This window comes from Mobula birostris, chromosome 9 (assembly GCF_030028105.1).
Source record: "Mobula birostris isolate sMobBir1 chromosome 9, sMobBir1.hap1, whole genome shotgun sequence".
In the NCBI taxonomy this organism is placed as follows: domain Eukaryota; kingdom Metazoa; phylum Chordata; class Chondrichthyes; order Myliobatiformes; family Myliobatidae; genus Mobula; species Mobula birostris.
This window is the reverse complement of record NC_092378.1, coordinates 33,984,875-34,010,409: the sequence shown is the minus strand read 5'-3', so window position 1 is coordinate 34,010,409 and position 25,535 is coordinate 33,984,875. Positions and strand designations below refer to the sequence as shown.

General features: G+C 39.2%; 1 protein-coding gene across 11 annotated transcripts in view; it reads left to right on the top strand.

Moving 5' to 3' along the window:
* Positions 1-25,535, top strand: part of LOC140202653 (ELKS/Rab6-interacting/CAST family member 1-like) — a 754,922-nt gene that overhangs the window by 92,119 nt on the left and 637,268 nt on the right. For all 11 annotated transcript variants that reach the window (XR_011887141.1, XM_072267763.1, XM_072267762.1 and 8 more), the window contains 3 exons: positions 19,436-19,573; positions 20,098-20,238; positions 21,850-21,990. Coding sequence is in view for 10 of the 11 variants with exons in the window: in XM_072267763.1 (XP_072123864.1) it covers positions 19,436-19,573; positions 20,098-20,238; positions 21,850-21,990 (420 nt within the window). In the remaining variant the exon portion in view is untranslated. The remainder of the gene's footprint in view (positions 1-19,435; positions 19,574-20,097; positions 20,239-21,849; positions 21,991-25,535) is intronic.

Genomic DNA, 25,535 nt, shown 5'->3' with positions numbered 1-25,535 from the left:
TCTGATACCCAGAACAGAACACTGGCTCTGTAGACATATCCCCTATTCTCTCTAGAGTCAAATTAGAAAAAAGAAATAAGGAATGAAGTTACCTCCCTTCCTTCCACCCGTTCTTGCCAAAGCCCTGTTGAGTGAAGGCCTTGCCACCCTGCCTCAGACCACTCCCGTGATGACTGCTCCGCTAGACAGTTCCCCTCTTTTATGGAGGCTGTGTTATTAAAGCTCTTTGCCAGACTTGCGCAGGAACGCTTCTTTTGCGTCTGTGTTCGACTCCAATGTATTTTGGGAATTCGAATAAGGATAGGACTTTCAGGGTGAATGATAAGGCCTTGGGTGAATGCTGTAGAACAGAAACACCTAAGAGTACAGGTAAAAGATCCATTGAAGTGGAGTCACAAGAAGACTGGATGGTGAAAGCTTTTGGCAAGCTGGTCCTCATCAGTCAATGTCTTGAGTATAGAAAGTGGGATGTTGTGTTGCAGTTGTACAAGATGTTGGTGTGGTCCCTTTATTTCATTTTGGAATTTTGTGTCCCGTTTTTTTGACTTGCTATAGGAATGACGTTAATACTCTGGAAGGAGTGTAGTGAAAAGTTGTGAGGATGTTGCTGGGACTCAAAGAACGGAGTTATAGAGCAAGGTTGAGCATTTTGGGACTTGAACCAATGGAGGTTCAGAGAATTTTTTTTATATATAGTGATGTAGAAAATCATGTGGAATTCTCTGATGTACGCTGTCTTTTCCCCAGGGTTGTGGAATTGAGAATTAGAGGACATAGATTTAGAGTGAGTGGGGGGGGGGGTGGCATTGTTGGGAATCTGAGGGGTAACATTTTCACTCAGAATGTGATCCTCTATGTTGGAATGTACTGCCAGAGGAAGTAATTAAAGTAGATATGATAACAACACTTAAAAGACATTTGGACAGGTACATGAATAGAAAAGGTTTAGAGCAGGGGTTCCTAATTTGGAATCCAGGAACCCCTTAATGGTATTGGTTTAAGGTATAAAAATGGTTGCGGTTTCCTGGTTTAGAGGAAAATGTGACTAGCTTACTTCAGAATGAGATTTATTATCACTGACATGCAGTACTGTGCAAAAATCTTACTCGTGTTAGATTTTTTAAAATATAAATTCTGTGTTAGATGTTTGTTTTTGTCTTCAGCATTACTGCGTCGGTAGAAAAGAACAAATCTTAGATTTCCAAACATATGTTTTCCAAAGAAATCAAATATCACAGTGAAATTTTTGTATTTCATTAAAGAAAGTAATATTAAGTAATAGACCACTTTTCAAATATGAACTTCATTACCTTGTAAGTATATAGCCCAGTTTATGATTAAACAAAGATAACAAACTGGTGCTACTGATGAATGATAGCAAGAAGCATCATTATGGTGCGACAGCAGTTAGTGCTGCTGCGAGGACTTGTATTTGATGCTGACCGTGTTGCTGCTTATGTGGTGTTCGTATATTATCATCATGCCAAGCAAGTTTCTACCGAGTCCTGTAGTTTCTGTCCATATCCTAAAGATGTGCTTGTAGGTTAATTGGCTGCTGTATCTTTTCCTAATCAAGTATGTTGGCAAAAGAACCAAAAGGAAGTTGATGAGAATGTTAGAATGGTACAGTCACAAGCTTTTACAATGCCATGTATTAGATGAATGATGAGCATTTTTACTCCTTTCAGTTCACCTAACCTAATCTGAGTTTTATTTGAATACATTTTGTGTTGTGTCTAAATCAGAATTTAATTTATCAGTGAAAGTATTTGGTGACATTCACTTTTCTCAAGTAGTGTTGGGAATGTTTTTAAACTTCTGGAATGCTTGGAGTGTAAGTGTAGGGAGATAGAAAATGGAGAAATAGACTGCAGGCAGAAACACAAATGCAAAAGTCTTGGGCTTCAGAACATATCTGGGCAACACATACGAAATGTTGGAGGAACTCAGCGGGCCAAGCAGCATTATGGAAAAGAGTAAACAGTCAACGTTTCAGGCCAAGATCTTTCATCAGGACTGCTTGGATTTCCAGCATCTGCAGATTTTCTCTTGTTCGTGAAAATCTGGAGTTGGTTGAGAGGGGTGGTGAAGGTGGGGGTAGAGAATGAATGAAATCTGTAGCAAAATGAGAAGGAGAGTGGGAACTGAGTTAATGTTTATTGGTGAATAACCTTCCATCAGAACTGGCCAATTCTGATAATGAGTAGTTATTTGAAATTAAGTCTAGAAGGTTGGATGGAATATTTATATGCTGTTATTCAAGCTTGTTTTAGACTTAATTTGAACAACGTAGAGGACCAAAGATATAGAGATTGCAATTAGGAATGAAAACAACTGGAAGCTCCAGGTTAACCTCGTAGTCTGAATGGTGTTCTGCTGAGTAGTCATACTGTCAGAATTTGGTTTGCTCAATGAAGAGATCGAATTCTGAGCATCTGATGGAGTATGCTAAATTGGAAGAAATACAAGCAATTACAGCCTAACCTGGAAGAACTGTTTGGGTCCCATGACTGTAGAAGGGAAAGGAGTGAAAGGGCTTGATAAGAAAGTTGGGAGTGGATGATGATGGGGGTGGAAGACATTATCAGTGAGTAGGGGAGGAAATTATCCCTGCATAATGCTTAAAAATGGAGAAGGGAAGAAGTGTCTGGTGTTGGAATCTTGTTGAGGTTGGTGGTGGAGTGGGGGTGATAAGATTGCAGAAAGTGGTAGGTGCATTTTGGACCCAAATTAAATATATCTTTTTAATTTCAAGAAAATGAGTGGAAATAAAGAAATTGTTCACTTTAAGAATAGGAGTAGTCACATGCATGAGGGTGTTGGTTGTGTTGGAGAGGTTCACTTATGAGAAGTTATGTTGGGCAGTTTTCCCTGGAGAAGAGGAAGCCGGGGGTGGATCTGATTGAAGCTGGTTGGAAGTTGGAATGCATTGCTTTAGGGGATGTTGGAAGTGGGTGACTAATTGCATCACTGTTCAAGAAGGAAATGAAGGGCACTCAAACACTAAATCCTTGTATGGTTTTGAAAATGCAAGAATTGTATTCCTTCCTCTCTTTCTCTGTCATTGCCATATCCTTGAAATTGTCACATTGTTTGATTTTTTTTTTCAGTTATAACAAAGCAGGTCTTATTCTATCAGGTCACCATCTCACTCTCCCCATTCCCATGGATACACTTTTTGGGATCTATGGGATTGATTCATCCTGAGGCCTGACTGACCCTCAGAGCAGATCAGGTAGCAAGTGGTGACTGGAACAGAAAGTGGAAACTAAGCCCCCGGCAGTTATTCTGGTTCATAGTTTGTTTGTATGCCTGTACAAAGCTAGCTTCAGATGGCATCAATGCAATAAAGTTCTCATTATATTTGCAGTAATATCCAGCCATAGATATCTACAAATGTAAAGTTTACTAAACAGAGAGAGAAGTAAACATGCAGTGGCATGCAAAAGTTTTGGCACCCCGGTCAAAATTTGTTACTGTGAATAGCTTAGTGAGTAAAAGATGAACTGATTTCCAAAAGGCATAAAGTTAAAGATGACACACTTCTTTAACATTTTAAGCAAGAAAACTTTTTTATTTCCATCTTTTACACTTTCAAAATAACAAAAAAGGAAAAGGCCCTGAAGCAAAAGTTTGGGCACCCTGCGTGGCTGTACTTAGTAACACCCCCTTTGGCAAGTAGCACAGCTTCTAAATGCTTTTTGTAGCCAGCTAAGAGTCCTTCAATTCTTGTCTGGGGGAATTTTGCCCACTCTTCCTTGCAAAAGTCTTCTAGTTCTGTGAGATTCTTGGATCGTCTTGCACGCACTGCTCTTTTGAGGTCTATCCACAGATTCTTGATGATGCTTAGGTCAGGGGACTGTGAGGACCATGGCAAAACCTTCAGCTTGTGCCTCTTGAGGTAATCTATTGTGGATTTTGAGGTGTGTTTAGGATCATTATCCTGTTGTAGAAGCTCTATTTTAGAGTTCTATTTTAACTTCATCAGTCCACAGGACTTGTTTCCAAAATGCATCAGGCTTGTTTAGATGTTCCTTTGAACCTTTTGAATAGAACTTTTTGGCTGCAATAAGCAAAGGTCTGTTTGGAGAAAAAAGGGTGCAGAATTTCATGAAAAGAACACCTCTCCAACTGTTAAGCACAGGGATGGATTGATCAGGCTTTCGGCTTGTGTTGCAGCCAGTGGCATGGGGAACATTTACTGGTCGAAGGAAGAATGAATTCAATTAAATACCAGCAAATTCTGGAAGCGAATATCACACAGTTTTTTTAGAAAAAAGCTGAAGATAAAAAGAGGATGGCTTCTATAACAGGATGATGATCCTAGCTGTGTACATACATCTATTGATGCTTCTGGACACACCTTCAGTGATGTTCCTGGAATCGTCAGGTGTTTCGGGTCTTTCAACATCATACACCCTCCTCCAGGTGACCCAGCTGGGGCTGATCAGACCCCAGCTTGTGTCCAGATGGCTAGCTACTTATGACTCCATTGCTGCCCTCTTTTGAGCCACAGCCATCTTGAGGCCCTCTCTGCCGCATCGGCGGTACTGCGGATGGCTCTCCTTTTCCTCTCTCCCTCGATGCCCAAAATGCTGAAGGCTCTAACTAAAGAACGGGCTACGAATCCCCTACAACCAACCTTCACTGGGAGACACCTCGCTCTCCATCCAGCCTGCTGACAGTTGCTGACCAGTCCTGCGTACTTGGAGAGCTTCCTTTCAAAGGCCTGCTCCAAGCTATCTTTCCATGGGACTGTCAGCTCCAGCAGCACCACTTGCTTAGTAGACTCAGACACTAGGACAATGTCTGGTCGCAGGGTGGTGGCTGCGATATGGCTGGGGAATATCAGCTGCCGTTTGAGGTCCACCAACAGCTGCCAGTCCCTTGCAGAGGTCAGAATGCCTGCAGATGTTCTTTTGGCAGGTATTGGCTGCTCCCCAGCTCTGACAAAGGCAATGGTCTGCTTGGAGCGTCGGGACCGCTTCACCCAATCAACTCCTGCGCTGACGGCTTCAGCGATGGTCTTCAGGACCTGATGACCTGATCATGCCTCCATCTGTACTGTCCCTCACCAAGTGCCCTTGCACAGCCGCTGAGGATGTGCCCCAGGGTTCCTCACTTGGAGCACAGTGGGCACGTAGATGACTCTGCCTTGCCCCATGTGTGCAGGTTTGATGGGCTTGGAAGCACATCGTACACTGCCTGGATGAGAAATTGGATGCGGTGTGGTTCGGCTTTCCAAAGATCAGCCCAGGTCACTTTCCTCTCAACCACATTCTCCCATCTTGTCCAAGCTCCCTGTTGCTTCATTCCCACTGCCTTGCAGGCTCTAAACACACCTCAAAATCCACAATGGACTACCTCAAAAGGCACAAGCTGAAGGTTTTGCCATGGCCCTCACAGCCCCCCGACCTAAACATCATCGAGAATCTGTGGATAGACCTCAAAAGAGCAGTGCATGCAAGGTGGCCCAAGAATCCCACAGAACTAGAAGCCTTTTGCAAGGAAGAATGGGCGAAAATCCCCCAAACAAGAATTGAAAGACTCTTAGCTGGCTACAAAAAGCATTTACAAGCTGTGATACTTGCCAAAGGGGGTGTTACTAAGTACTGCCACACAGGGTGCCCAAACTTTTGCTTCAGACCCTTTTCCTTTTTTGTTATCTTGAAAATGTAAAAGATGGAAATAAAAAAGTAATCTTGCTTAAAATATTAAAGAAATGTCATCTTTAACTTTATGCCTTTTGGAAATCAGTTCATCTTTTACTCGCTTAGCTGTTCACATTAACAGAAATTTTGACCGGGATGCCCAAACTTTTGCATGCCACTGTACAATATATTGTGATTTAGGTGCTTGTATAGTCAGATACCAGATTACCAAACATGGATTTATCATTTGTAAAAATAGGACCTTAGTACACTTCAACTCTATGTAAGCAAACTGTAAGAAATTTGCTGTACAATTATAAAATGTCTGCAAAATGTATTAGTACAATACATTTATCTTGTATTATCCAAAATAATAATATGTGCCCACCCATGATGTTTGAAACAGATGTCAACAACCTAGAACAAAGCAGATAGGATCTCAGCTTTGTCAGACTTGGTGTTAGTCGGTTTGGATCCAAAGCACAAAGGTTAATGCAGTAGTTAATTGCACATTATTCAAATAGGATGTGGGCTATCACAAAACACCTTGATGTACAATTGCTAATATGGTTTTGGCACTGGCTGTCATGGTGTTTCTGCTATTCATGACTAAATAATTGACTCATAACTAGTGACAAATTAATAAGGAAAAGTACATTATGAATGTAAGAAAGTAGTATTAAGAAAAAATATATAATGCAACTATATTCTTTGGTATCTTAGCATATGTCTCAATTATTGACCTAGACAAATCATGTACAGTTCTGGTCACCGAATTATAGGAAGGATGTCAATAAAATTGAGAGAGTACAGAGGAGGTTTACTAAAATGTTGCCTGTGTTTCATCTCCTAAGTTACAGAGAAAGGTTGAACAAGTTAGGTCTTTATTCTTTGGAGCATAGAAGGTTGAGGGGAGACTTGATAGAGGTGTTTAAAATTATGAGGGAGATTAATAGAGTTGACGTGGTTAGACTTTTTCCATTGAGAGTGGGGAAGATTCAAACAAGAGGGCATGGGTTGAGAATTAGAGGACGAAAGTTTAGGGGTAACATGAAGGGGAACTACTTTACTCAGAGAGTGGTAACTGTGTGGAATGAGCTTCCAGCAGAAGTGGTTGAGGCAGGTTCTATGTTGTCGTTTAAAGTGAAATTGGATAGATATATGGACAGGGAAGGGATGGAGGGTTATCGGCTGAGTTCAGGTCGGTGGGAACAGGATAGGGTAAGAGTTCGGCACGGACTAGAAGGGCTAAGATGGCCTGTTTCCGTGTTGTAATTGTTATATGGTTATATAGACGGATACTCGTGGAAGTCTGGAGTGACATGCTCTTCTGATTTCTCAACACTGGGAGCCTTGTTCTTGCCAGTAAAATTAGCATTTTGGCAATTTAGCACGCTTTTCTCGTGCAAATTTGCCCAAGTGCTAGGTCAGTCTGTCCCTAGCTATTGACTTAGTGACTGTTGTACAACTGAAACTTCCAGGTCATGCAAAAGCAAAATACAGGGTTGGAAATGTACAATAAAAACCAAAAAATGTAAGAATTGCTCAGTAGTTCAGGAAAAAGAAATTGAGTTAATATTTTAAGCCAGCAACTTTTCGTCAGCTATGGGAAACATTCAAGGTGAAACAAGTTGTCAAGTGCCTTGTACTTATTTTAAAAATAGTTTTCATTTGCAACTTTTTTTATTTGATTGCTATTGTTCCTGCATCTGATGTGATTTGGAAAATTGGGAGAAATACATTTGCATTGTTTTTTTTATTATTCCATATAAAACATTGATTATCCATTTATCTGTCCATTACATTTAAGAACATTGACAGTCTTGCAAGAGGCCTTGAGATTTTCTTGAAAGTAACAAACTTTGTATATTTTTGGTCAAAAGGTTTTTGCTTCAATAATCTTAGTTTATTGAGATCCTTCTCAAAGTGTCGAGCGATACATTATATAGGAACAGCTGAAAACAAAAGATATCAGCCAAAGAACAAATAACATGATCAAATATAAAAGCTGCTTTATAATTGTATTTCAATAGGTCTTTACTGCCTGAATTCTGATTAGCAGTATTATTTTTGATGAAAACATGAAAAAAGTAATGTCAGTTTGCCAGCAAAAAAAATTAAGTCACAGTAAAGTAAAATATTTTGGAAATTACAGATAACGTCTGGTTTTAAAAATGTCTGTTAATCATCTTGATTGGAGATTTCAATAAGTAGCTTACAATTCAGTTGGAAATCAAGTGCCACAATGGATTATGCCTTTCATTTTGAATATAGAACAATTTTTTTTTATCAAGAGTATGAATTGCTGTGGGGATACTTTATTTCTAACTGAATATCCGATTTCCTGAAAATGATCTTGAGATTTGTGCATGTGCCTCTGTTCAATATTGAGTTTTTCCTGTGACTGCTCTAATTTGTTTCATCCTCTGCAGTTAACATATGATTAATGCTAGTATATATTACTGAGACTGTGTATCGTGAGATAAAATAGTGTGGAAACAAGCTAAATGGTACCAACAGAGATCAAGACACCCTCACCAACCCACCCTCCAGATACACATATTTTCTATGCCTTTTGAAGTAAAATGCAGTATTATTGATCTGATAGACATATATTATACTACCAGAAAGTTTTCTTCAATGTTAAGTTTTGAATACCATGTAACTGGCAAGACTGTCTTGTAGATAGAAATTAAGGATAAAGGCCAAGTTTGGGTTAGATTGAATTGATCAGAGAGCTTAAATTTCTTAATTTTACAGGAATGTGGACATCATTGGTTAAACCAGCATTTATTGCTAATATTTTTTTTACTTTGGAGGATATGGCAGTGAGTGGTCATCTTCAACTGCTCTGGTCCCTGTAGTGATGCTATTTCCACAGTGTTGTTTGGTAGATTAGAGCCAGCAGTTATGAAAGAAAGCAGATATTTTCAAATCAAGTACTAATCAAAACATTTATCCAGATTTTCAATAATAATTTTATATATTACAAGTATAGCATATTTATCTTCCGGCAAAGAAACTTTTTAAAGGTTTTAAATGAGAGGAGGATCTTGTTTGTAAGACTTTAACTAAAGCAACTTTTTGCATTACTTAATTCTTGATTGCGGTAATTTACAATGTAAAACTGATTACAGAAGGTGCATTAATATGGGAATCTTATTTTACTGTAACATTTTGGTGGAGAAATAGTGATGTTACAGTTGTAGTTTGAGGTGCCTGTGATACAGCTTAAAATGTAGTCTATAATACTTGGAAAATGTACACTCCCTTTTATGAAATACACCACCTTCAAGAAGACTTGTGCAAATGAATGTATGTAAATTTTGCTGCAAAGAAAGTATGTTAGAAATGAAACCAAAAAAATACAATTAATTACAATACTATTATTGAATTAAATATCATGGAAATTATCTAAAGGGCTAAACATTACTTTCAAAAAGATTGTGTCTCTCTCAACAACTAAGCCATGATGATATATGATTTGTGTGATCATGATTATAAAATAGCAAATATTTTTGTATTGAAAGAGGTTGCTCTTGCTGTTATGTAAATTTTAGGAAATAGTGTTGTGAACTGAATATGGTGCTGATTCGCCAAAGAGTGAGATATTATTTAGGGTGTTTTGAAAAGATTTGGAAACTTTTCATTAACTTGTAATCAAATTGATGCATCTTCCATTAAATAGAGGGACAATTCTTTTCCCAAAGGGAGAGGTCTGTTTGTTCTACTGCATGAGATTGGTTTGCATGTTGGGCACTTCCATAATCAGAATCAAAATTCTTGCTGTAAGTGACTCAATAGACCTGTTGGTGACTTTTCCTGTTGAAAGCCTGGTGTGATTTTCATGAGCAGCTACCTTTTGAAATGATAGAATTGTGATTGTAATGTAATTCAGAAACAAGAAACATATTATTTTTTCATCTAAAATGCCTAAAGCAGTTATAAAAGCACTTCCTCTGGACCTTTAGAGAAAAGGTGATTTATCATTTTAAATTTGGAACCAAGCCATTTGGTACAAAATTATAAAGAACTTCCTCGAACAGGATCATGGAAATTAAAGATCTGCTTCCCTTCAGATGCTGTATATATTTGGAAATAGATAGATTTTTGTTATGTAAAGCATTATTTGATACAGAACAAAGGTACAGAAATGGAGACAAAAGAGACTGCAGACTGCTTCCACAGATGCTGCTTGACCCACTGAGTTAGAAAAATGGAATAGTACAACACAGTACAGGCACTTCAGCCCATTGATATGCCAACCATTTAATGTACATAATCTAACCCTTCCCCCGTACATAGCTCATAACTCCTTCATTTTTCTTTCCATGTGCCAATCTAAGAGTCTCTTAAATGTCCCTAATGTAGCTGCCTCTACCACCACCTGCAGCAGTGCATTCCAGGCACATTCCACTCTGTTTATATGGGGGGGGGGTGGTAAGGGCACTGGCTGTCCATTATATCTTTGCCTCTCAGAATCTTTGCAACCTCTAAGTCTTCTCTCACCCTACTTCTCTCCAAATAGAAAAGTCCTAGCTTGCTCAACCTTTCATCATAAGATATGTTTTCCAATCTAGGCAGCATCCTGGTAAATCTTCTTTGTACCCTCTGTGAAGCTTTTGTATCCTCCTTATAATGAGGCAATCAGAAATGAACAGAATACCCCTAGTGTGATCTAAGCAAAGTTTTATCATTTTTTTTGCATTCCTGTTTTTCCACATAAAATGAAATTATAGTGAAGATGATCCACAACTAATTGCATGGCTTGACTTCAGGATGATTGTTCTTTGTTCTCCTTGATTGGTGGGGATTTTCTAGTAGGGATGGGGGGGGTGGGGAGAGACCCTGAACTGAAATAATGATCTTTTAAGGTCAGAGTTGTAGATATTATTACTAACAAACTCAATTGTGGAGAAAATATGCAATAACCAAATACTTCTGTAAAAGTGTAATTCTATCTGCACCTGCTAATATTATGTATTGAACAGTATCTCTGTTTAGAACTTGCAAAAACAGCTCATTAGATTTTAAGCTTGTGCTAATCTTAGCACTGCTAATGAAAAGCTGGATATTTTTTAGACATGTGAACTTGGTTATACAAACCAAAAAATATCTATGTTGTTGCAGTTTGTTTTGATGATAGAGGATTTCTGAACTTTCAGCCTACCATATGTATAATATTAGGAAAGTAAAAGCATTTTAAATACTGCATACATACTTTGATAATAAATGAACCTTTGAATGTAATTGACATGTATTGAGAGTCCTACAGTGATAGTTTACATTTGGCGATTGGAATTTGTGTGAAGTAGGGAAGCTTAATGTTGTTAAAAGAGGCTACATCTGATTTAGATGAAAAGTGCTATAACATTAATACCTTTAATCACAACTGCTACTTTGCAAAACTGCTGGATTTTTCCTATGCCTGCATTCTTTTAAATTAAACCACAGCATTTACTGCCTATTGTATATGAGCACAATACAGTAGTATGAAAAAACATGGCCTTGGGCAAGTCTGTTCAAACTCAAATAGTTTCCAGTTAAATCCACTGGCATGTGTTGAGTCAGTGTTCAGTTCTGTATTTTTTTTTCTCTGTCTACTATTTTAGAAAAAATTGAATGCATTACATAAGTCATTGTCATTGATTAATACCACTGTTTGCAACTGAGCAAATGTAGAGCAATGAAATTCTGACTATATCATTGCGATTACCAAGGTCCTTTTCCATTCATAGAAACAATTCGATGATGGCATCAAATGAATTTCAAGTTGGGGCATAACAGGAACAAAATCTGTTTTTCCACTTTCCACTAAAGTATACTCGGCTTTATGTAAATAGCTTCAGAAAATTATGCACGTTTCCTTAAACTGAGCAATCTTAAATGCATATCCTTGTGGGTTGATGAGTTTGCTCACACCTAAATGAGTGCCTGCTATTTTTGAGGGAAGTGCTGGCATTTCTGCCACCAAATTCAGGATTCCTCTATGAGTGTGCATTAATGTAGAATTTTTGAATGTTCTGAATGTTCTTTGCTCATATTTCCCTCATTTACTTCTGTGTTTCTTTGGGGGACTTTCCTGAGAATCCGGCACCATGTGGGCATCAAGAAAGGAGATCCTCATTATTTAAGAATTTTTTTTTACAAGTGACTATGATAAATTTGAGGTAATTTTAATTGATTTTAATTAAATCTTTGATTTTAATTGTGTTAATCTAATATAATTTCAAAACAAATTTTGATTTTAATCACCTTTGAATATTTTTAAGTCAACAAAATCTGTAGATTTCAAAGTTCAAAGTAAATTCATTTTTAAATTACATCTATGTCATCATATACAACCCTGAGATTCATTTTCTTGCAGACATACACAGTAAATCCAAGAAACACAATAAGATCAATGAAAGACTGCACCCAGCAGTACCGACAAACAACAAATGTGCAAAGAATGACAAACTGAGCAAATACAAAAGGGAATAAATAAATAAATATCAAGAACATAAGAAGAAGAATCCTTGCAAGTTAGTCCATAGGTTGTGGGAACAGTTCAGTGATGGGGTGAGTGAAGTTCTCCCCTCCAGTTCAAGAGCCTTAATGGTTGAGAGTTTATGGCTAATCCTGAACCTAATGGTTTGGGTCTTAAAGCTCCTACACCACCTTCCTGATGGTAGCAGTGAGGAGAGAGCATGGTCTGGGTGGTGGGGTGCCTTTGATGGATGTTGCTTTTCCTGCAACAGCGCTCCATGTAGATGTGCACAATGGTGGGAAGTGTTTTATCACTGATGGACTGAGCTATGTCCAATACTTTTTGTAGAATTTTCCATTCAAATGCATTGGTGTTTTAGTAGTCAGTCACTATACCCTCCACCACGCGTCTAGAAGTTTGACCAAGTCTTAGATGTCATGCCGAATCTTCACAAACTCCTGAGGAAGTAGAGGCACTGCTGTGCTTTCTTTGTAATGGCAGTTACGTGCTGGGCCCAGACCAGCTTCTCTGAAATGATAATACTGTGGAATTTAAAGTTACTGACCCTCTCCAACTCCGATCCCTCGATGAAGACTGCCTCATGGACCTTGGGTTTCCTCTGTAATCAGCTCCTTACTCTTGTTGACATTGAGTGAGAGGTTGTTGTTGTGGCACCACTCAGTCAGATTTTCAACTTCCCTCCTATATGCTGACTCATCACCACCTTTGATTCGGCCAGTGACAGTGGTGTATTCAACAAACCTAAATATGGCATTGCAGCAGTGCTTAACCTCACGGTCACAAGTCTATAAGACTGTAAGACATAGGAGCAGAATTAGTCTATTTGGCCCAATAAGTCTTCGTTGCTGTTTCATTGTGATTGATCCAACTTTTCCTCTCATTTCCAATCTTCTCCCTTCTCCCTGTATCCTTTCATGCCCTGATCAATCAAATATCCATCAACATTTGCCTTAAATATACATAGAGACTTGGTCTCCACAGCTGCCTGTGCAAAAGAATTCCACAGATTTACCACTCTCTGGCTAAAGAAATTCCTTCTCATCTCCATTTTAAAAGGACACCCCCTCTATTTTGAGGCTGTGTCCTCTGATCGAAGACACTCCAGCATAGGAAACATCCTTTCCACATCCAGTCTATCAAGGCCTTTCACCATTCGATAGGTTTCAATGAGGTTATCATTGATTCTTCTGAATTCTGATAACTACAGACCCAAAGCCATCAAACGCTGTTCATAATGACAAGCTGTTTAATCCTGGAAACATTTTCGTGAACTTCCTTTGAAACCTCCCCAGTTTCAGCACATTCTTTCTAAGATAAGAGACCCAAACCTGCCCATAATAAGTGAGGCCTCACCGGTGCTTTATGATATCTCAACATTACATCCTTGCTTTTATATCCTAGTCCACTTGAAACGAAAACTAACATCACATTTGTCTTCCTCATCACAGACTCAACCTGCAAATTAACCTTCAGGGAACCAAGTCCCTTTGCACCTCAGAGTTTAGTATTTTCTCTCCATCTAGAAACTAGTCTGCCCTTTCATTTCTTGTACTAAAGTGTATGACCCTACACTTCTCAATACTGTATTCCATCTGCCACTTCTTTGCCCATTATCCTAATCTGTCTCAGTTCTTCAGTAGCCTCTCTACTTCCTCAAAACAACCTGCCCCTCCGTCTATCTTCATATTGTCTGCAAACTTTGCAACAAAGCTACCAATTCATCTAAATCATTGACATCAATGTAAAGGTAATTGGTCCCAACACAGACCCTGTGGAACACCACTGGTCAGCAGCAGCCTGTCAGAAAAGGCCCCTTTATTCACACTCTTTGTCTCCTGCCAATGAGCCACAACTTCTTCCATACTAAAGCCTTTCCTGTAATACCATAGGCTCGTAGATTGTTCAGCAGCCTCATGTGTGACACCTTGCCAAAGGCCTTCTGAAAATCTAAGTACACAACATCAGCCAATTCTCTTTTGTCCATCCTGCTTGTTATTTCTTCAAAGAATTCCAAGAATTCCAATAGATTTGCCAGGCAAAATTTTCCCTTGAGGAACTATGCTGACTACGGCCTGTTTCACCATGTACCTCCAAGCATCCCGAAACCACGTCCTTAACAATCAACTCCGACATCTTCCCAACCACTGAGGTCACACTAAATGGCATATATTATCCTTTCTTCTGCCACTTTCCCTTTTTGAAGAGTAGAGTGACACTAGCTATTTTCTAGTCCTCTGGAACCATTCTAGAATCTAATGGAATTCTTGAATGATCATTACTAATTCCTCCATAGTCTCTTTAGCCACCTCTCCCGGAACCCAGGGTGTACACCATCTGGTCCAGGTGACTTGTCTACTTTCAGCTCTTTCAGTTTCCCAAGAACCTTCTCTCTAGTAATGGTAACTTGAAACACTTCATGACCTCTGACACCTGGAACTTCCACCATACTGCTAGTGTCCTCCACATGAAGACTGATACAAAATTCTTGTTCAGATCATCCACCATTTCCTCGTACCCCATTATTACCAGCTTTGCTTTCCAGCTGTCCGATATCCACTCTTGCCTCTCTTTTACACTTTGTGTATCTGAAAAACTTTTGGAATCCTCGTTATTATTATTGGCTAGCTTTTGTTTGTATTCCATCTTTATCCTTGTGACTTCTTATAGTTTCCTTCTGCTGGTATTTGAAAGCTCCCCAATCCCCTAATTTCTCACTAATTTTTGCTCTACTATATGCCCGCTTATAGGCTTTTATGTTGGCTTTGACTTCCCTTGTTTGCCATGGTTGTGTCATCTTGTCTTTAGAGTACATCTTCCTCTTTGGAATGTATATATCCTGTTCCTTCCGAATTGCTTTCAGAAATTTCAGCCATTGCTGTTTTGCCATCATCCCTGCCAGAGTAATTTTCCAATCAATTTTGGCCAAATCCTCTCATGCCTCTGGAACTTCCTTTACTCCACTGTAGTATTGCCACATCTTTAGCTTCTCCTTCTGAAATTTCCAGGTGAGTTCAATCATATTATGATCACTTAATCCTAAGGGTTCTTTTAGCATAAACTCGAATCAATTCAAGATCATTGCACTGCACCCAATCCTGAATAATGGGTCAATGAAGAGCTGCTCTAACAAGCCATCTTGTAGACGTTCTAGAAATTCCTCCTCTTGGAATCCTGCACCAACGTAATTTTTCCCAGTCTACCTGCTTATTGAAATCCGCTATGACTATTGTAATGTTGTCCTTTTGCATGCATTTTCTATCTCCCATTGTAGACCACATCCTTACTACTGTTTGAGGGTCTGTATATAACTCCCATCAGGGTCTCTTTACCCTTGCATTTCCTGAGCTTTATCCACAATGATTTAACATATTCTGACCTTATGTCATCTCTTTCTAATGATTTGATTTCATTGTTTTTTTTTACCAGCAGAGCCACACCACCCCCTGTGCCTTCCTGTCTATCCTTTCAATACAATATGTATCCTTGGATATTAAGCTCAGTTATGATTCAGTCTTGACAATTTCTAACTGGGCTACAAGTTCGTCTGTCTTCCTGTGTGCATTCAAATATGACACCTTTAGTCCTGTATTCACCTTCTTTGATTTTGTCTGCCTTTTGTGTTGCAATGCATCTGGTTGACTGCAATTTTTCCCCATCATCAGCCCCTCCTTGCTTGGGGTCACACTACATATTGCCTCTGTTTGTAAACCAGCTACCTCATGTTCCACACTATTACTTCGGTTCACATCCCCCTGGCAAATTAGTTTAAAACAATCCAAACATCTCTAGCCAACCTGCCTGCAAGGATATTGGCCCCCTCAGGTTGAAGTGTAACCTGTCCCTTTTGTACAGGTCATACCTTTCCCAGAAGAAATCACAATGATCCATTAATCTGAACTTCTGCTCCCTGCACCAGTTCCTCAACCATACATTCACATGCCTAATCATCCTATTCTTACCCTCAGTGGTGTATAGCACATGGAGCAATCCAGGACAACCTTGGAGGTCCCATTTTTCAGCTTTCTCCCTTGCTCCCTAAAAATTTCTCTTCAGGACACCACCTTGTCTACCTATGTCATTGGTGCCAATATATATGAAGACTTCTGGCTGCTCACCCTCTCCTTTGAGGATGCCATGGACACAATCCAAGACATCTCTCATCCTGGCACCAGGGAGGCAACATACTAACTGGGTGTCTCTATTGTGCCCACAGAACCTTGTCTCTGTTTGTCTGGCTAAGAAAATCTCCTATCAACACTGCAGTCCTCTTTGTCCTTCTGTTCTGAGTTGCAGCATCAGACTCAGTGCGAGAGACCCGGTCACTGTGGCTCCCCTCTGCTAGGTCATCCCCCTCAATAGTATCTAAAGTTAAATACTTACTATTGAGGAGAACAACCACAGGTATACTCTGCACTGGCTGTGCATTTCCCTTCCTTCTCTCGACAATCACCCAGTTACCTGCCTCCTACAAGCTAGGGGTAACTACCTCCCTGTAGCTCCTCATTCTCCTGTATGAGTCGAAGGTGAGTAGAGCAGGAGGCTAAGCACACAGCCTTGTGATGCACCTGTGCTGATGGAGATTGTGGAGGAGATGTTGTTGCCAATCTGAACTGACTGGGGTCTGCAAGTGAAAAAATTGAGGCTCCAATTGCACAAGGATGTACTGAGGCTGTCTTGAAGCTTATGGCATAGTTTTGAGGGGATAATAGTATCGCACACTAAGCTGCTGTCAAAAAAGAGCATCCTGATATGATCTTTGCTGTCCAGATATTCCAGGGTTGAGTGAAGAGCCACTGAGGTAGCATCTGCTGTGGACCTGTTGCTTCTCAGGCATGAGTTGATATGTTTCGTCACCAACCTCAAAGCATTTCGTCACAGTGTATGTAAGTGCTTCTGGACGACAGTCATTAAGACAGTTTACCACATTCTTAGGCACTGATATAGTTGAAGCCTGCTTGAAGCAGGTGGGTACCTCCAGACTGACTTAAGTGAGAGGTTAAAGATATCAGTGAACACTCATGCAATTTGATCCGCAGAGGCTTTGGTACTCAGCCAAGTGCCACATCTAGGCTGGGTACTTACCCGTGAGTTCACCCTCCTGAAGGATGCTCTAATGTTAGCCTCTGAGACTAAAATTAGAGTTCGTCAAGGGCAGTGGGAGTTTGTGAAGGTTCCTCTGTTTTGACAGTCAAGGTGAGTATAGAAGGTATTGAACTCCAATGGGAGTGAAGTATTTCACCTGTGTTGCAGGAAGTGATCACATTGAAGTGCTGCCACAACAGTCGAGCTACCCCAGTGATTCAAGTTTGGTCTGGAATTGCCACTTTGTATGTGAGGTCGCTTCCTGGGGATCGTACTTGAACTTCTTGTATGTTACTTGTTCGCCAGACTTCAGTGCCACTGTTCTGGCCCTTAGCTGATTGCCAGTCTCATGGTCCATCTAGTTCTTCAGGTTGGGAAGGCGGAATGATTTTCTGGGGATATACTCGCCTATGACTATTTTTATAAAGTCCATGATAACCATGTATTCGTTCAGATCTTCTGAGTGCTTGAACTCAGTTTAGTCCACCAACTTGAAGTAATCCCATAGCTGGTCCTCTGCCTCCCACAACCACCTCTTTGTTGTTCTTATCTTTAGAATCTTGCTGTTTAGCCTCTACCTGTATGCAGGTAGGAGGGCAGCCAGGTGACCAGATTTTCTGAAATGTGGGCTAGTCATTGGACTTGGGCACAAGATGTATGTATGTGTATACTCTTTTCTGGTAATAGGGTGTAAAAGAACTAATTAAATGATATTGTATCACTAAAAACAGCTCTAGCTTCATTTTCAAGCACTCCTGATCTCTTGAGAAAACTGAGCCAACTAGACTTGATATTGTTTTAGATAGAATATTGTTATGATTAAAGACTATGAAGCTTTAAGTAATTGATGACAGTTTGTTCAGACTCCAGGCACATAACAGAATCATCTTTTAACTTAATTTGAATAAATGCATGGATATTAAAAAAGTGGATCCACAGGTAATCCAAATAAAAAGATCAAGACATATGGTCTCGCAAGTATATAAAAACACCTTAGCTGTCCAGAATGTGTTCACTTCATATTTGGAATGTTGTTTACTCAAGGGCTAATTATGGAAGAAAGTATAATGTAGGTTTGTGTTCTCTACTATTGCATTAGTTCAGACATAATATAATTAATAGCCTAATTTTTACAATAACTTTCCATTCTATAATTCTTGAAGTGCAATCAGTGCTAGTTCAGGAGTCTATTAGCTAAATGATCTTGTTCTGACATACCTGTCATTACCCCTACATTCACAATGTTGTAAATGTTGTGACCACAAGTGCTAAGAATCTTTCTGGTATGCACCTATGAAATGAAAATATGTTTTCATTGTTATTTTTGTGATTGAAGCATTTCCCTAAGTGCATCACAGCAAGCAAATCTAACCGCTCTCAGGGATTTCATTTTTATTTGAAACAATGACTTCAACATTGAGGTGCCTAGTATTGTTCTAGTTTAGGTGGTTTAAGGTATGATTATTGTGTATTAACTTTTTAAATTCTTTTTATTACATTCAGTTTACCTAGAGATTTTTAGAAAGTGGGAGTTTGTAAATAATAATAATATGAGGAACCTGAAAACTGGGGTATGCAAGCTGTTAATACAGATTGAGCACCTTCAAACTATCCAGGTTCGTCAGACACACCCCTTAACTATCCCTTTCAAAATGTAGTTTCTGTAAGATCCCCTTTCATCCTTCGGAATTCCAGTGAGTTTAGTCCCAAGCGACTCAATCTCTCACCTAAATAAGTTTGTTGCAGGTGGTTGTTTTTTACATTTGAACTGGCCAGCTTGTAAACAGGATAGGCTAGTAATCTGAATTTGAATTCAGAGTCCTGAGGGCTCCATATACTTGGACCAGAGATGAGGTGCTGTTCCTCAAGATTATTTCTGTACTTTGGAACAGATTTGGAGGCAAATCATAGATGTCAGAGTAGAAGTGGGGTGGAGAATTAAAATGGTGGGTTGCTGGAAGGCTCAAGGTAACTTACACATTGAATGGAGGTGTTCGCAAAGCATTCTACCAATCTGTGGTTAACATTTGACTTTTCCAGTGTAACTGAGACCACGTTGTAACAGTTGAATGCTATATTTTAAATTGACGGTAATTCAGCTGGGAAGGACAGTTTGGGTTGTTGAATGGTGAAATATAGCTTTCACTGAAATTCATGAAATACCTTGGCCATTCTCCTTCCCTGTTTAATCTGTGTTTTTATTTGCTTGCAGATTGAGAATTTGCAGGAACAACTCAGGGATAAAGAAAGGCAAATGAATAGTTTAAAAGAGCGTGTAAAATCATTGCAGGCTGACACCACAAATACAGATACTGCCCTAACTACCCTAGAGGAAGCTCTTGGAGAGAAGGTGAGTTGTGTGTGTCTGAATCAGTTCTGTTTGATAAGATATGAGAATTATTATTAGTAATATGGGGATCATATTTTTAACAAAAACGCATCTTTAATATTAGCAATGCTGGTGCTGACAAAGTTAAAGCTGAATTTATTGTCATATGCCTAGAACATTCTATGCGCAGGATTTCACTGAAAAACTTAATTGCAGCAGCATCATAGGCAGATAACATAGTATAATAGTATCCACAAGAAAAAATAATCAAACTTTAAACAACATTTACAAGAGTGCAATCAGAACCAAAACTGTCCATTTTAGTGCATTGGTATGTAATAAGGGATATCAGGAAAGGCCACACTAATGAAATTGAGTTCTGGATCATCCAGATTTTGAAGGGTGAAGTTCCTATGATTTTTAGATTAGTTCTTGATTGCGTTCTTAAAAAATGTGAACACAGCAAAATAATCACTTATTAACTCTGCCTTATTAATCACCGTGAGTTAACATAATTTTCTTTCATTTTGATTATTTTGTTGAAGGAGAGAATAATTGAGCGGCTTAAAGACCAAAGAGAAAGAGATGAAAGAGAAAAGCAAGACGAAATTGATGGCTACAAGAAGGAGTTAAAAGAAATTAAAGAAAAGTTCACCAACCACCAACGAGATCTCTCGGAAAAAGAGGCAAGAAATATAGTTTTTAAGACTACTTGATGTAATTCAGAAAGTTTTTATCAAATCCGAGCTATTCTTTCAGACTAATACATATAAAATAATATGTATTATGGAATGATTTGAGACATTTAGATTTCTTGTATACAAAGTTGGAACAAATTACAATAGTTACTTCAGTCATAAGACTAATTTACCAAAATGAATCAGTTCTTATTTATAATGCAAATGTTCCATATAGTCAATTGGAATTTCAAATGTTTTGTAGTGTTAAAATTTTCTGTTCAAATGGATGCCTTCTCATTCTTAGCTCCATGTGCCTGACAAATTGGTACCTGCTTTTGTTTGTTCAAAATCTGGCACGGTACACTGTCTAGTTTTGACTCACTTACCCTAATTATATTATTGCCTTGTTGGATTTAATGTGAATCCTCTCATATTTGTGTTACTGTAGAGTTCAGTATCTTCCAGTAGAATTTATTGGGAAAAAGTAAGGAACATATTTGCATGCCAAAAAAATGTATCTCCTACCTGCTCAGATCAACATATTTCTAAAAACTTCACAACACTATATAAATGCACCAGTGCCTGCCCTCAATAACATTAGTATGATTTTATGGCAGATTGGAGTACTTGCAAAACGTTTCAGTCGAACAGCTTTTGCTTTCAAAGAGGATAGAAGTTAAGAGATGTGGCAATGAAAGAAAATGAATATTGGAGGGCCACTGTAAGCACCAAAATAGTTGAATCAGACATGGTTAAAACGATGATCCAGGGTATCTCTGTCATATCTGTTATGTGGACTGAAGTAGCAGACTTCATGTAGAAAAGATTCAAGCCCATCTTGGAATTATGGATCCTAAGTTATGAACACAAGGCTCAGTTTAGGATGGGAACATTAGTACTGAATTTGTGCTGGTAGTCCATTACAGTGGCTTTGATTCCCTACTTCCAAAATTAAACTAAAATATGAACCCCCATGATGGAACTAAAAATATTGAGAAGGAAGTTTGTGTTAAGGGTTAACAATGCACATGTGAGAACTTAACCCATGTTAGTATCTGATGTTGTCAAAGGGAACCACATGAACAACAAAGGGGTGTGCAGGCTCAGGAGAGATTGAGGATCTTCAGAATTATCTGTGAAGTGAAGCCATTAATAGCTATTGTGTGGTTGTGATCTGATGGATGAGCGTAGCAGCAAAGGCTTTAAGTTGCAGTATAAATGAGTACAATGGTAAATTCAAACAGAAATTAAGGAGAGTGAGAAAGTTAGGAAATCTGAATGAAGAAATACTTTTTTTTGTGCGTGCCATACTCTCTGCCAGAGCCTCGGCAACTACTTTTCAAGTGGTTGTTTTGGAGGAAAAATTCTGTGAGTGGTTCCCCACGTCCTTCTCACAGCGCAGTTTTTTTTTTACGAGGCTGAGTTGCAAGTTCGACACTCAACCCGGCGCGGATGGAAAGTGTGCCTGGGAGTGGTCCGACTGGATTCGCTCCGGAGTCCGGCACAGATGTCACTGCGCCACCAGCCGGCGAAATAGAGGAAATACTACAACAGCACATTACTGAAAGCTTCAAAGAGTTTCATGTTAATTAAAGTTCTAAGTATTTAATACTGCAGGCATTGTTGCTGGAACTTAAAGAACATGCATCATCTTTGGCATCATCTGGATTGAAGAAGGATTCCAAGCTAAAAACACTGGAGATGGCTCTTGAACAGAAGAAGGAGGAATGTACGAAATTAGAAGAACAGCTACATAAGGTACGTTTATATTAGAATACTTCATTTTGTGTCAGTGTCATTTTGTATCTTAAAAACTTAATTACCCATAGATTCAATGAAATGAAATTGAACATGGGGATCCATACTTTCTTCTAGGGCCATTTATGCAAGAATTCTAAGCATTCAGCTTTCTCTTAGATTCAAGTGTTTCAAAGGTGGAAAATGTAATATTTTCTCTGTGTACAGCTACTAGTCATTTCAGGAGGCTTGAACATCAGTTGAAGCCTATCTAGCCAATCCATCTTTCTAGTTGCATGCTTTAAGGAAGTAATTCTAACAATTAAGATTATACTAGTTACTATGAGAAATGCCATGTCAAACTGATTGTTAAGAGGTGCATTTTATTGGTAATAGTATGTTGTGTTGTTTGTGCAAAGATCTGTTTTATCACAGCAATAGTCTCCAGCAAATCAGACATCATATTATCTGTGGAGTATTGGGTAAAGAGCACATATAACTATTTATGTCATTGCTAAGGTGAAAGGGGTAGCCATCTTAAGGTTGGCTTCCATCTAGTTACTATTGATGCTATTCTCTTGTGGAATTGTGTTTGTTTTGTATACCTTCTGTTCTTTTTAGGGTGTATATTGTTGCAAGTCTTTATATTCTTAGGAAAGCTTTATGATCTCTTGTTAGTTGTTTTCCCAATTAGTTTACTGTGGGATCATGGTCACAGTGAATCATTTTTTATGTAAAAACTTTGCTAAGTCTGATGTTAGTATATAATTATGCTATTGATTTTCATCCTTTCCTGGGATACCTGCCTGAATATCAGCTATGGTAGTAGAAAGAGGGAAGTAGACGTTCATATTTTTTTGGGGAATATGACTCATTATCTTGTTGATTTAGTAGCATGTGTACACGATAGACTGCGTACATATGTCAGTGACATGTCTGCACAGTACCAAGAAGAGTTGGCTTTCTTCCTCCCCACTACATCTCCCATCAATTCTTTGTCCTCTATTTTGACATTGTTTTCTGGTCTAAACCCATATTCTTATCTCGTTGTTAGAGGTACTGTGTAATTTTGTGTCAACTATGTAGATACCATGTTTTAAAGATCCTATCTTCAATAGCTTGGTCAAAGAAGTGGACTGCAGCAGAAGATTCTTGTTTATGTAAGTGCCCAAGAAACTATGGGAGCAAAATGAGGACACAGTGGCAGAAGGTGGCTGGTGAGGTTATCACAGTGTGGTTCCTTCAATAATGATTCTAGTTAGTGAGAGGCTTAATGACCTCTTAACTAATATTCACATGCCATTCAGAAGCATTTGTATTGATTTACTCGTTCACTTTCTCTTTCAGTCTTCCTTTCTTTCACTCACTCTTGCTCATTGTTGATCTTGAGCACTTGTTAACAGATTTCACATCACATGCCAGTGATAATAAATCTGATTCTGATTGTTTTTAATCATATGTCACAAATGAGAAAATCTGCAGATGCTGGAAATCCAAGCAACACACACAAAATGCTGGAGGAACTCTGCAGTCCAGGCAGCATCTATGGAAAAGAGTACAGTCAATGTTATACTCTTTTCCATAGATCTGCCTAGCCTGCTGAGTTCCTCCAGCATTTTGTGTGTGTGTGCGTATTATACACAGTTTCAACTATACACTCTTCAGTCAACTCTCCTTCCTCCCTCTTGCCATCAAAGTGCAACATACAGCAGAGACTGAGAGAGGACCTTTAGCAGTGCCCACAGGCTTTGGTGGGTTTCTGAATCCGATTTCTGATTGGAGAGTTCAGGGAGGATGCTGCATGGCAGGATAGGTTTTAGAAAGACTATACAGTGGCATGCAAAAGTTTGGGCACTCCTGGTCAAAATTTCAGTTACTGTCAATAGCTAAGCGAGTAAAAGATGAACTGATTTCCAAAAGACATAAAGTTAAAGAAGGCACATTTCTTTAATATTTTAAGCAAGAAAACTTTTATTTCCATCTTTTACACTTTAAAAATAACAAAAAAGGGAAAGGGCCCGAAGCAAAAGTTTGGGCACCCTGCATGGCCGTACTTAGTAACACCCCCTTTGGCAAGTATCACAGTTTGCAAATGTAGCCAGCTAAGAGTCTTTCAATTCTTGTTTGGGGGATTTTCACCCATTCTTCCTTGCAAAAGGCTTCTAGTACTGTGAGATTCTTGGGCCGTCTTGCATGCACTGATGTTTTGAGGTCTATCCACAGATTCTCAATGATGTTTAGGTGAGGGGACTGTGGGGGCCATGGCAAAACCTTCAGCTTGCACCTCTTGAGATTGCCCACTGTGGATTTTGAGGTGTGTTTAGGTGTTTAGGTTCATTATCCTGTTATAGAAGCCATCCTCTTTTCATCTTCGGCTTTTTTTTTTAACAGATGGTGTGATGTTTGCTTCCAGAATTTGCTGGTATTTAATTGAATTAATTCTTCCCTCTACCAGTAAATGTTTCCCATGCCACTGGCTGCAACATGAGCCCAAAGCATGATCGATCCAGCAGTTGGAGAGGGGTTCTTTTCATGAAATTCTGCACTGTTTTTACTCCAAACATACCTTTGCTCATTGCAGCCAAAAAGTTCTGTTTTAACTTCATCAGTCCACAGGACTTATTTCCAAAATGCATCAGGCTTGTTTAGATGTTCTTTTGAACCTTTTGAATAAACTTTTTGGCCTCTGCTCCATCTGCCAGAAATAGTGGGTTCTCCTATTTCAATTCTACTTCTCATTCTCATTCCGTTGTGTCAGTCCATGGCTTCGTCTGCTGCCATGATGAGGCCATACTCAGGTTGGAGCAGCTACACCTTATATTCTGATCACAAACAAGAGAAAGTCTGTAGGTGGTGGAAATCCAAGCAACATACACAAAGTGCTGGAGGAACTCAGCAGGCCAGGCAGCATCTATGGAAAAGAGTAAGCAGTCGAAGTTTGAGGCTGGGACCCTTCATCAGGTAAGTCAGAGTAAGAAGGTGGGGGGAAGAAATAAAATGCAGTAGGTGATACATGAAACCAGGGGAGGGGTGAAGTAAAAAGCTGGGATTGATTGGTGAAAGAGATAAAGGTCTGGAGAATGGGGAGTCTAATAGAATGGGACAGAAGGCCATGGAAGAAAGGGAAGAGCACCAGAGAGAGGTGATGGACAGGTAAAGAGATGAGGTGAGAGGGAAATAGAAATGGGGACTGGTGGAGAGGGAGAGGGGCTATTACTGTAAGTTCAAGAAATCATTATTCATGCCATCAGGTCGGGAGCTAACCAGAAGAACCTTGTATTCTTTCTGGGTAGCCTCCAACATAATGGCATGAATATTGATTGCTCAAACTTCTGGTAATTGCCTCCCTCCCCCAGCTCCTTCACCATTTCCCATTCCTGTTTCCCCCTTTCTCTCTCTCACCTTATCTCTTTACCTGTCCATCATCGCCCTCTGGTTCTCTTCCCTCTTTCTTCCATGGTCATCTGTCCTTTCCTATTAGACACCCCATTCTCCTGCCCTCTATCTTTTTTGCCAATCAACTTCCCAACTCTTTGCTCTTTACCCCCTCCCCCTCTCCTGGTTTC